Raw genomic sequence first — 13,412 nt, 5'->3', positions numbered from 1 at the left:
ATTCCAGCTCGATTTGTATCTCCAAGTTAAATTTGTACCAAATATAGTACCATATAGTACTTTTCGTACACATGAGTACACGCTTCCAAAACCATCTCCTTAAATGGACTCTACATCTCATCCCTAATTCGCATTCCAAATTTCAAGTTTTTAGCTCTATCAATTCACATGCTACGAAATTGTACAAAATTAAGTACATTTTAGTACTTTTCGGATATTTATAGTTCGAATTTCAGCGACCACCAATCCAAATTTCAGAGTTCTAGCTCTACCGGTTCGCCAAATACAAATGGTATCACATTTAGTACTTTTTAGCACTTTTCGTACCATTCTAGTACGAATTTTCAAAAACGCTTTTGTACATCTTCCCAACTTTACATCAGTGACCCACATTCCAAATTTCAGAATTCTAGCTCTTCCCTAATACAAAGGGTACCATATTTGGTACATTTTAGTACTTTTCGTACCCTTCTAGTTCGAATTTCCAGAAACCCAGCCTTATCTCACGCTTACACACCAACACCAACCCACACTCAAAATTTCAAGCTTCTAGCTTTAGCCGTTTTGTCTGGGCGATGATCTGTCAGTCACTCACTCACTCAATCACTTAACACTAAGCTCTTTTATATATATAGATATTGAATTTATAAATATTGAAATGTTGACGCTGTGTGGGAGAGGTACGCGAAGGGGTGGACGATGGGACCCATCTTCGGGCTTTCGGAATGGAATCGCTTAATATTGGATTTATAAAAAAAATATAAAAATGTTGACCCTTAAGTTTAAGTTTGGAATAAATGTTAAGATGTGTAAAGTTTTGATGAAATCGGTTTCTTCCTCTCGACTCCAAATTATCAGAAACTGATTTGGTCAAAAAAAAAAAACAGGGCTAGACCCCAATATTTTAATGAGTCACATTTTTCCATTGCAAAGTGTATATATTAGCCAAAAGGCTAAGGGAATAAAAACTTATTGAAAAATCTGTAAGAAAAGCAGTAAAGTCTGACTATGTGATACACTCCACCACTTTGGGTATGTTGTACATATGTATCCTTACAATTGCATGTCAATGTTACCTCGAAGGAACATACTCATGTCTGTCTGCAACCTATGAAAAATTTCTACAAAACCCAATAACGTCATTCAAGTCTCAATTTGATACGTTGTGCAAAATTTCGTGTTAATCAGACAAACATTAGAAGTTTGGTGCACCATTTATGTAAAATTGGACGAATACATATGCATATGTGGGAGCTATATCTAAATCTGAACCTATTTTTCCGAAATTTACCACTCATCCTTTTAGACTCTATTCAGTACGCTATGCCAAATTTCGTGCAAATCGAAGGATATATAGGGACTTTTGTGCACCATTTACTGAAATTCGGATGAAACTATATATGGGAGCTATATTTAAATCTTCCAAAAAAACGTCGCATACAAAGGTATGGACCTGATTCAGTTTGCTGTGCAAAATATCTAAATCTGAACCGATTTTTCCCAATTTCAATAGGGTTCGTCCTTGGGCCAAATGAGCTGTGCCAAAGTTCAGCCAAATCGGATCATAAATGCGACCTGTACTTTGTTCACAAAAATACATGGACGGACGGACAGATAGACCGACGGACATGCATAAATCGACTCAGAAAGTGATTCTATGCATATTCTCAAAAGGAACCATGGGTCTATATCGATTATTTTTCCTTTTACAAACATATGTACAAAGACATAATACCCTGTACCGCATTTAAGAGATAAATCCATTAGAACTGCCATCAGCTCTGTGAGTGGTTGCTTATGTTTAGAGAAATGTTCAATCACCTGCTCATTTTAGCTTGAAGGCGTACCAATCGGCTAGTTAAAGCCTTAAATTCTGCTTTCTGAAAAGCCCGGTGGTCAACAGCAATTCCTCCTCTCTTAAAAATGTGTGCAGCTCTGAGTTTTTTTGCGGAGGGATGTTTTTGAAAGTCCCATGGCAATGACATCAACCTTGGCATGCCTCAACCCACAATGTCGGTGGTTTTGGCCGAAGTTGTACGGATAATATAGGAAAAAGTGGGTAAAATTTGGATTGTTTCCAAATTAACAGAGGAGGAAAAAGAGAAGAATAATTTTTTTTTCATTCGAAAACAAAGTTCCCGTGTTTGGTCGGATGTATTGATGACACACACGTACACATGTTCGCCACACTCTACCATTCATTTTGAATGTGTGTTGGTGGGCCATAGCAGTCCACACATCATCGATAGTGGTTTTAGTTTGAACAAAAGTTCGCACGCCGCGTGCTACATTTGGGTGATCTTCCATCCGGGCAATTAAGACCTCAAATTGTTCTTTTCTAGTAATATTAGCCATAATGGGAAGCCTACAGATGTCAGTTATTATTGGTAAACATCACTAAACAACAACCAGAAATAAATGGTTGCCGAAAAATTCTATTTGAAGCAACTGAGGTTGACAACAGTTGCCATCCATAATTCAAATTTGGCGACTGGCAACGCCACTAAACTATGGTTACCATTCGTAATCGACCCATAAGTCGGCATTTGATCATTCAGTTTCGTGGCCTGGAGCAAATTCAAAATATTCCTATTGAATTAGCTATATCATAATGTTTTGAATTCTCATAGTTTTACAAATCTCTCTACTAAAATTTGATTCCTTTAGGTTCTGATTATTTAGTACTTTACTCTACGAAATATTCATCCCGATTATAAATATCCATAAGGAATTATATTATTAAAAAAAACTATTGAAAAGGTCATTGTGTTCGACAGGGCCAAACATCGTTGTACCGCCATAGTTGAACTGACAGTTGGTTGAATATTTATAGAGAGGTTATAAGAAATAATGTTTTTAAAGGAGGAGGAGGATGCACAGGATGTAACTCAAACCCACTAGGAACTATATTATACCTCCGAGTCATACCGAAGTGATATATTAACAATTGAACTGATTGCATTCGGCAATCGATATCGGTTTTCTCAACATTTAAAAGTCGCAAAACGTGGAGCTATGGTCTCAAAACCTGAAACCCAAACAAATGGACCGATATTGGTATTTTTCGAATACGTATCTAATATTTGTATTAATATTGTCGGGAATTATATAAAAGATTATTTGGAATTTCGGCAGAAAACTTCTATATCATGTTTATATTTTCTTAAAACCAAATACTTACATTTATATTTCAATGCAAAAAAACACAACACATCTTTTTAAATACTTGTTTTTTTTCATTTATTTCCCTTACATAAATATTCGCCTTTTTATTGATTTATTATTAAGGTTTGTTTTTTTTCATATTCATGTCTTCGTTAAATCTAAAGCAATAAGAATTTGTATTAATAAAAAAGAAACGAATTTATTTAACTTTATATAATTAATATTTTATATTTTTTTTATTTATTTTTTTGCATATATTTTATTTTTTGATTAGTTTTGGTTTATATATTTATTTATTATTTTTAGCCTGCTGCATTATCATCATTTTTAAGTGTTTGGTTTTTTAATAAAAACTCTACAAATATCTTTATTTATTTTTTAGGTATAGTTAATTGTTTTTTGTTTAGCTTTACTGTATGTATAAAAAATAATATTTATATAAATAGTTAATGAAAAGTCTTTTATTATTAATTAATTATTTTCTTTTTTGTAATAATTTTTACAGTCCCAATTGAATCGAAATGAAGACCAAAGAAGGATTGCAATAAAATTTTGGAGATTTCGTTTTGAACTTCTTTAGTCTTACTAGTTTTTGAAAAATTAAATCAGCGTTATTTTTTATTCGATCGAAAAATTACGTCAATAATGGATGACATTTTATAGTAGGTTCCATTCCATCGATTATATACCCTGCCACTGGCTATATAACTAATATAACCATGTATGTTTAATATTTCTCTTTCTCATCTCATGGCTCTTTTATTAAATAATTTTAAATTCTTTAAAATATCTAAAATAAACCTAACTTATTTTCGAATGTAAAGAAAAAAATCATTTGAATTTCTTTTCGAAATATTTTACTTTTTTCTTTTATAAAAAAATAGAACAAACGAAAACAATTATTTATGAAATAAAATAATTGCTTGACGCCTAAAAGTATGCAGAAACAAGACATAAGAATAAGTAAGTTGAGTAAATTTTTATAGAGATTTAAAGAAATGTTTTTATTCCACCCACCATAATATGGAGGTATATTAAGTTTTTTTTCCTTTTGTAACTCATCTAAATAATTATTTTCGATCCCTTATATATTCTTGATCAGCGTAAAATTCTATAACGATCTAGACATACCCATCTATCTGTTGTAATCACTCTAGCCTCTAAACGAATGGAGATAATTTGCCAAAATTTTTCATATAGTTGTCTTTTGTCTGCTGGTAGGTCAATTTCGAAGAAGGGATATATCGGTGCACGTTTAGACACAACCCCCATGTTAAGGGTACCCACCATTTTTCTGTATTTTGGCGTTTCTGAGCGCAATTTTCCTTCAAATTTTCTGTAATTTGGTTTCATATTGGGTACCAAATCTCTCCACTAAAAATTATAAATATAGGTCCACATTTGCGAGTCGCCACCATATAACGGGACACCAAGTTTATAAATATAGGTCCATTTTTGTGAGTAACCCACATATAACGGGACACCAAGTTTATTTTTTTGGCCGAATTTGCTGTAATTTGGTACTTAAGGTTCTTATTCGGTACCAAATCTTTTATTTTTGTGACCCCTTCGTATGAACTAGTATTATTGACTTCACTCGAAAATTAGCAAACTGGCGAACAAAGAATTTTTTTGGAAAATCGTTTATTTTCGTTAAAAAAACATGCTGGAAAATAGGAAAGATCTTCGCCGGAGTTATTCTAGTTCATAAAATAGATATGTGGGTCCAGAATAACGTGTTCAATTTTTTTCCAAATTTTCACTTGAAATTTTAAAGAGACAGACTTGAGAATTTGTAGATTCAAATTAAACATTTTTTTTTTTTTGAATTGAGAATGTGGGTCCCCCTTAACAATAATCACCCCTATTCCGTATCTCGCCGTCGACAAAAACGACGACGTTTTATGTCCCGATGTCGTTGTCGACATTTTTCGATAACTATTGAAACATTGACGACTGAAGTGGTGGAACAATTTTTTATGAAATTAAAAAAAACCCTGTCCGGACAAGAACAGGATACATCATTCTAGAATCTATTCAATGCGTAATTGGGTGTAAATAAACAAAGAAAAATATATGGGATCTATATATAAATTGGGCTCGTCTTTGTGCCAAATAAAGTTTTATCCCTTTCCATTTACATAAAATCGGACCAAACTATATAGGGGAGACTGGGGCACCTTCGGCATCGGGGCACCTTCGGCAATCGCGTTTTCGATATGAAGCTCTCACCGTACATCACTAGTTTCGATACATAGGTATCGAATATCGAAATAAATAACTGACACAAAGTTTGAAATTTCTAGCTAATAAGCTTATTTAGGTACATGGGTTTTTGTATTTTTATAGATGTTTCTGTAATATTTCAATTCCATTTCGTAAGTATTTCGTGTATAAAACTTTTTAAATTTTTAAGACAATATTATTAAAAAGTGGTTAACTACGATGTGTATTATTATAGACATATTTAAAAATATAATGTTTTTACAAAACTGATCGAAAAAAAAAATGAAAAAACTATAAAAAGTACATTCGGGGTACATTCGGCATTTTAAAGTGGGGCACATTCGGCCATATACAGATTGTGCAATATTATTTCCTTAAAATGTTTTTGAGTTTGTCTTTAAAACTAATCCTTTACTGTGGTTCGAAATTGCATATATAAGATCAAACGTGCTTGTATTGACGAAAATGCGATAGAAATCCCCTATTTCTGATGGTGTGTGCGACCTTGAGATGTAAACGTCCGCAGCTAGAAAATAAAGTCATATAATTCAAACATTGTGTGACGTATTAAAACCAAATAGAGCCTTTAGATGATCAGAATTTCAACCAGACTGATAGCGATGATAATTACCCGGCTATGACTATGGTGCCGAATGTGCCTCATCAAATGCCGAAGCTACCCCGGGTTGGGGCACATTCGGCGAATTTGACTTTTTTTACAAAACTGTAAAATTTTTTAACTAATACAATTTTTTTATATCTTTTTGGTACTATTTTTTATAATTAAGTGTCAGAGGACAATAATCAGCCACAAAGTTGTTATATATGTTGAATAAGTACTGAGATATAGAGCTCTAAAAAAAGAGCCGAAGGTGCCCCAGTCTCCCCTATGTCTGAATCGATTTTCAGGAAACTTAGCACACGTCATTCTGGACTCAATTAAGTACGCTACGTTAAATTTCGTGTAAATCGAAAGATATATAGGAACTTTGGTGCACCTTTTTAATAAAATCGAAACTATATATGGGAGCTATATCTAAATCGGAACCATTTTCACGAAACTTACTACTCATCATTCTAGCCTCAATTCATTACGCTATGTCAAATTTCGTGGAAATCGAAGGATACAAAGGGACTTTGGTGCACTATTTACCTAAAATCGGACCAAAATATATATGGGAGATTTATCTAAATCTGAACCGATTTTTACGAAACTTAGCACACATCACTCTAGACTTAATTCCGTACGCTGTGCCAAATTTCGTGCAAATCGAAAGATATATAGGGACCGGACGAAAATATATATGGAAGCTATATCTAAATCTGAACCGATTTTCAAAAGGGTTCGTCCTTGGCCCAAATAAATGAGCTGTGCCAAATTTCATCCAATTCGAATCATAAATGCGACCTGTACGTTTTTAACAACATTCGGCATTGTTTAATTTTCTTTTGTTATTGTAAAAACAACAAAACAAACAAATGAAATTGTAGTAAAATAAACAATGTCGAATGAGGTTAAAAAGTTACAGAATACACCTACTGTACTTTGTTTACAATTTAACATGGACAGACAGGCGGACGGACATGCATAAATCGACTTAGAAAGTGATTCTATGCATATTCTCAAAAGGAACCATGTGTCTATCTCGTGTCCTTTTGCCTGTTACAAACATATGTACAAAGACATAATACCCTGTATCAGTGTGGTGAAGGATATAAACATGCTGGAAATTAGGAAAGACCTTCACCGCAATTATTCTAGTTCATACCATACATAGGTACGTGGATCCAGAATAACGTGTTAAAAATTGGAACCGATTGGATAAAATTTTGTCTTGAAAATTTAAAGTGACAAACTTGAGAATTTGTAGATTCAAATTAAACATTTTTTTAAATCGAGAATGAGAGGTATTGTTGACCTCCACCGCTCATTTTGCATATGAAAGCCACAAGTTCGATATACAACAACAAGAAATTTCTCCCAAATTTTGACAAGGTTTAATCATTCGATATGCCCTCAAATGCAAACATGCGTAGGACTAAAGCTTGTTCCTCAACATTATGTGTGTATGATGACTAAGATATGGTAACCCTTGCAATGTTTTGAAATAAACGATGTCTTCATATATAAAAAGAAAATAAATGTGGAAAAAAAAAATATATTATGAAACCTAAAATCAAATCAATATCAGTTCAATTCAAAAAATTCCCAGGTAGAAAGATGTTTAGTGTAGGAAATTTCCACACGTGATTAACAAAAAATCACATAAATTCTCAGGGAAACATTGAAAATAAAATTATGGGAAATCATACACAAAGAAATCCCCTGGGAATTGCTATTTGGCAATGGACTATGGGTGTAACAAAATAAATAAAATGAAAAAAATAAATAAATAAAAAATTGCCTTGTGTTTGTTTTTTTTTTTTAATCGGAATGAACATTGTTCCGATAGTTGATAGATTTTTTTTATTAATTTAAAGTTATAACCTTAATGCACTAATAACAAAAATTCAAATAAAATTTTAATGTTTTCATATATATGGTGTGTGTGGTGTTTTTAAGATATTTCATAATTATTAAATATAGTTGATTGTTATAGATTTTGTTTTTATTTTTTTAGTAGATTAGTTTCAAAATTTAATAATTGTTTTTGTTTTTTTACTAAAAGTGAAAAACAAAACAATAAAACTAATAAAAAAAGAAATAAAATAAAATATTTACAAGAAAAAAACAAATTCAAATGATTTTTTTCTTTACATTATTTGTGGTGTAATAATAAGTATGTATGTATGTGTGGTTGTTAGATTTTTTACTGCTGTGTTGTTGGTCATTATTATTTTTCTGGTCAAGGAATTTTGTTGTAACACGACGACGACGACAAAGCATGATTGGCACTGGGGCGACTACAAAATGTTATTGTTGCTGTTTTGGTTTTTTTTGGTTAATTTCTATGTTCGTTATATTTTGTTTTTAGTTCACAGGATGTTTTTTGTTTGTTATACGTATATTTAGTAGTGTGTGTTTCTAGTGTTAGTGTAATATTGTTTTTTTTTTCAATAATATTTTTTGTCGTATTTCTTTGTTTTTTTTTCATTTAGGATCATTTTTGTTTGTTTTCATATATATGTAATTCATTATTAATATTTGTATTGCTATAGCTAAAAAAAAACAAAAAATATATATAATTGTATTTTTCTTTAAATTAAAATAATAGGAAAAAATATATATAGATATTTATTAATAAAACAATATAGCTAAACAAGTAACTAAAAAGGGAGACCACCTAATTAAAAATAAAATAAGAAAAAAAATTGGCATGTAAGTTCATGTTGTTTGGGGGGGCAAAGCAGTACAGAGTTGGATGAATGATTTGTTTTATTAATTTTTTTAAGAAGAAATAGAAAACAAGGCAGATAAAAAATACAGGAATCTGTATTTTTGCTTGTCAAAATTTCATAGGGGCAAAGAAGGAACAAAATGCTTAAAGAATTTAAATTTGAAATTTTTGTTTCAAATTGTGATTAAAATTTTCTTACATTTTTTTCACAAATGTTTACATTTCGTACATATTTATATTTTTATCTTTATTTTTTAAACATTTTTTTATATAATTTGAATTTCATTTCTGTAACAGCTTATCTCCCCGCCACATTGAAACTTACAAATTCGGCCCAAAAGAGAAAACATCAAGATAATTGTGTAAAGACCCATTTTCTCTTTAGCAGAAAAAAAATTAAGAAAAAATATTTCAAATCCAGTTTGTTTTTTTTTTTTCTTCTCGGTCCCTGGTAGCTTTGCCATGGCTTTTATTAATATTTGATATATTTAAAAATTTATACAAGAGAAAAAAATGAAAAGAAATTAATTATAAAGTCACTTTTAAGCAAATATAATTTTTTTTAAAATATAATATTTTTGGGAGGTTTTTTGTTTGTTTCAGGTTTGGTTTTTTTGTTTAATAACACATCAATAATAGTTTGAAGTAAGAAAAAAAATAATTTTAATAAAAAAATATAATGAAAAAAAAATCAACAATTTTTAGTTTTTAATGATCTGGGTTTTGAGCATTTTAAAATTTTTGGGAGGGGAACAAGGTGTTTTGTTTCAAAAGAGAAAAAATATATATATTAACAATAAATAATAGTTATATAAACAAAAAAAGCAGATAAAGGAGGAAGGAAAAAATTACAAAAAAAATTATTAGTACATTGTGTTTCAATTTTGGGTCTGGGATGCCGAAAAAAGTATCGTTAATGCAAAAAATATATATTCTATTTTTTCTTCTTCTTCAAATGGACAAATATAATCCTACAATCTAATAAAGAAAATTATTCATTTATCAATATTTTTTTTGTGATTTTGAAATTTTTATAAATTTTTTTGGTAGGTTTTTTTGTTATAATTTCTTCATGTTTTTTTGTTTATTTTTTGCTTTTCTTGAAAATACCCAAAATAGAAATTATTTTTTTTTAATTTGAAGAACGAAAAAAATGTTTAAAAAATATTTTCTTTTTTTTAGAATATAAGCTAGGTGTTTCTTGTTTTTATATAGAAAATAGCACTTAATATATGTAAAGAGGAAAGAAAAAATAAAATTGTTTAATAAAAATTAAAAATTAATAATAATAAAAAATTATAGCAGACGTAAAAACAAATGAATTTTATTTATCCGCCGCTACAGACGCTGTCGTTGATTTTTTATTGGCTGGTTGTTGTTGCTGTTCCGAAGATGATGATGCTGATGCTGACACTGCTGAAGATTGTTGTTTGTTGGCAGCGGCATCCTTTTGCTGTTGCTGCTGTTGATTTTGCAATTGTTTTTGTTTCTGTTGTTGCTGCAATTGTTGTTGTTGCTGACGTTGATTACGATTTAGCCCCGAATTACTGCCACTACCACCACCACTGCGTCTCAATTCATTGGGTGAGCCATAGTGATAGTTGCGATTGGCAATTTGTGGTTTATTACCCAAAGAGCCACTGCGTACACGTACCGTGGTGCTACCAAAAGAACCAGTACGTCTACGATTATTACCACCTTGATTCTGGTATTGTTGTTGTTGCTGATGTTGTTGTTGCTGCTGCACACGATTGCCCACATAATCACTACGATTGGTAATTGTGGTATTGGGACGACGATTGCCACCGCCGGCCACAATAACTTTGGTGCCATCACTTTCCGATACACTACGATGTCTTTGGAAATTACGGCCACGATTTAGGCTGCCCACACCCTGTAACATTTCGTTGATTTCCGGTTCAACAACACGGAAATCTTCAATAGTCTTGAAACGTTTCAAATATTCTTTCAGTTGCGGTTGTACTTCCAATTTATCGGCATTTTTATAGTATTTCAAGAAAGCCCAGAATTTTTCGAGACCGTATAGTTGTCCTGTAAGAGAGAATGGAGAAGAAAACATTATTAATAACTCTCTTTGGATATTTCAAAGGAATTTCAAAACTGCAAAATTAAGAAAAATACAAAATATGCAATCTATTACTTAAGCCTATATACCCCTTTTCTTTCAATACCAAAAAGTCGTCAGGGTTTAAATTTTAAAGTATTGCATTTCTCGTATTCACTCTTTCTTTCCCCCTTTTTATATTTTTTGCATAACTTTTCCCCCTAAACTTACCAATTTCATAATCGGCAATTGTTTCCTCTTGGAAATCTTCATAGATATGTGGACGGAATTTCTTTTCCAAACCATAGGAATAGAAACGGAATAGACACTCCAGACCATAACGGAAACCATTACTGGCATCTTCCAAGGCCAATTGACGGAATTCATTGTACATTGTCTTATTGAAATTTTCACGCAAAAAGAATGACCAGAAACGATAGAGGGTATTCATTTCTTGTGACTGGCCATAGCCCAAACGACGTCTCTCCTTAAGGCAACGTGAATGATATTTATGATATGCTTGTTGGGTGAAATTATTCTCCTTGAGTAGGGCATGTGATGGATGCTGGAAGACGGGCAACGATTGAGGTACTGATGAACCATACGATGAGGTGGTGGGCGATGTGCCTGCCGACGATCCCATCGATGTGGTACGTGGCCTATGTTCTACGGTGTCGAGCAACCAACCAACGTGAGCTTCGACCGGTGGATTCGATGAATGGCGGGTCTTACGTTTACGTGGTGTACGCAAATCAAGTGAATGGTTGTTGGGTGCAGCATAGAAACGAGCTCTACGCGATTTAGTCGTGGAATTCAGTGTCGAGTTCAGTGTTGTATTCAGTGTCGAGTCTTCATCATCATAGGCGGGTGGAGGTGGTGGTGGCGGTTGTTGGTTACGCTGTGAACGACCAGACTGGCCGTGCATTTTTTCAAAATCTTCTTGGGATATCAAATTAACGGTACGATAATCCTTGGCCGTGTTTGAGGTAATCCACAAATCTTCTTCGTAATTGACCAGACCATCGTTAATGACATTCTCCAAGTCCTGAGTAATTTTTGTTCTGGAGGTGTAGTCGGCCGTACGATCGTAACCTTCGTGTTTGGGAGCCCGGTGTACTTGGGAGACAATCAGCAGTTTGTTAATATCGCGGTCGGCAAATTCGTAATCGGATTCATCATCGTCGGAGTAGTGTTCGGTGAAATTGTTGACGCGTCCAGAGGCAGGTATTGGATCCATTAGCTCTTCATCAAACTGGAAGTCTAGTTCTTCCTTCTCGACAGGCTGGTGACCACCGCTGGTGGCTGTTGTGGCGATTGCAGAGAATGCAGCTGTTTTGGAGGAGGCAGAGGAGGATTTGATGGTAGTGGTGGTGGTGGAGGAAGTGGATTTGGTGGTGGTGTTGTTGTTGACGGAGGAGGAGGAAGCATTTGATGATGTGACATTGGATGTTTTGTTGTTTTTGGGATTCAGGGAGGAGTTGGTAGGAGTGTTGGTCATGGTGGCGGATTGATTTGATGTGGATGCGGAAGAGGTGGTGTTGGCGAGTGGCAATTGTGATGATGACGATTGTGTCGAGTTGGTGGTAGCTGATTTAGTATCTTTATAAGCATTTGATTTTGAGCGTCTCTTTACCTCTTTCCACATGCCATCGGCAGCTTCGCCGGCACTCGTTGTTGAATCGGCACTCTCAGAGATAGCTGCAGCGGGTACTTTGCCTTCTGTGGCTGCTGCTTGTGTGGTCGTCGTCGTCTTCGTCTTCTTTTCCGGAGTCGATGTCGAGTTTGGTGCTTTCACAGCCGTCGTTACACTCTCAGCCAATCCACTCAAATGATCCGCCAACTGGGCCACCGCTCCACCCGTTGCCGTTTGCTGTTCGGCTGCCACGGCAGCTTCCACCTTTTTGGTGAGAGCACTGATGGCGTTCAATGCAGGGGCAGGTGTTTGTCTCTCTTGTTGCAACAAAATGGTGGGTAGCAGATTTTGCGAATTACGTGGCACCGGTGGTGGTGGTATACAACTCAGGGGCTTGGTAGCCATGGGTGAGGTTAAAATCGGTGGCAGAGGCACTTCGGGAACATAGATCATATTTGGTGAGGTATTGTTATTCGCAGCAGGAGTAGTTGTAGCCGTTGTTGTATCAGTGCTTGTCGATTCTTGAGCAGCAGGTGTATCATTAGCTTGACTTGTTACAATTTCTTGAGTAGGGGTAGTGGTGTTTGTGGTGGTAGTGGTAGCAGCAGCAGTAGTAGTGGTGGTGGCAGCAGTGGTGGACGCTTCAGGCGTACTGCCGGCAGCACCACTTGCGGCAGCTGCAGTTGCGGCCACTTTAACCGGGTTACTAACTGTATCCACAGCTTCCTTAATGGGCCATATGGTGGGGTTTGTCTTTGTGCGCACCTTATAGCCTTCCAAAAGTTCAATTTTATCGGATTCCTTGATGGCTGTAATGATTAGAGCCACATCTGTGGTTAGAGCTAGAACCCGATGGAACGAAGCGATTAGAGTGACAGGGATGCAACCTTCGTCATCCATTTTGCGGCGCAAAAAGAAATCGCCAGTAAGGTTTTCTTCGCTAAAATAATATTCACTGGAAAAACAAAGAAGAGGAAAAAAACGT

General features: G+C 34.2%; 1 protein-coding gene across 1 annotated transcript in view; it reads right to left on the bottom strand.

The window, feature by feature from the left end:
* Nucleotides 1–10,141: 10,141 nt before the first annotated feature.
* Nucleotides 10,142–13,412, bottom strand: part of LOC133321760 (la-related protein 1) — a gene marked incomplete at its 3' end in the record, with an annotated part of 55,742 nt that continues 52,471 nt past the window's right edge. Inside the window, exons 5-6 of the mRNA XM_061530837.1 lie at nt 11,026–13,382; nt 10,142–10,781 (exon numbers count right to left, since the gene is read on the bottom strand). Coding sequence (XP_061386821.1) covers nt 10,142–10,781; nt 11,026–13,382 — 2,997 coding nt within the window. The remainder of the gene's footprint in view (nt 10,782–11,025; nt 13,383–13,412) is intronic.

Source organism: Musca vetustissima, unplaced genomic scaffold (assembly GCF_032173495.1).
Source record: "Musca vetustissima isolate MV318-11 ecotype Yass unplaced genomic scaffold, APGP_CSIRO_Mvet_v1 utg15951, whole genome shotgun sequence".
In the NCBI taxonomy this organism is placed as follows: Eukaryota; Metazoa; Arthropoda; class Insecta; order Diptera; family Muscidae; genus Musca; species Musca vetustissima.
This window is presented reverse-complemented; position numbering and strand designations above follow the sequence as displayed.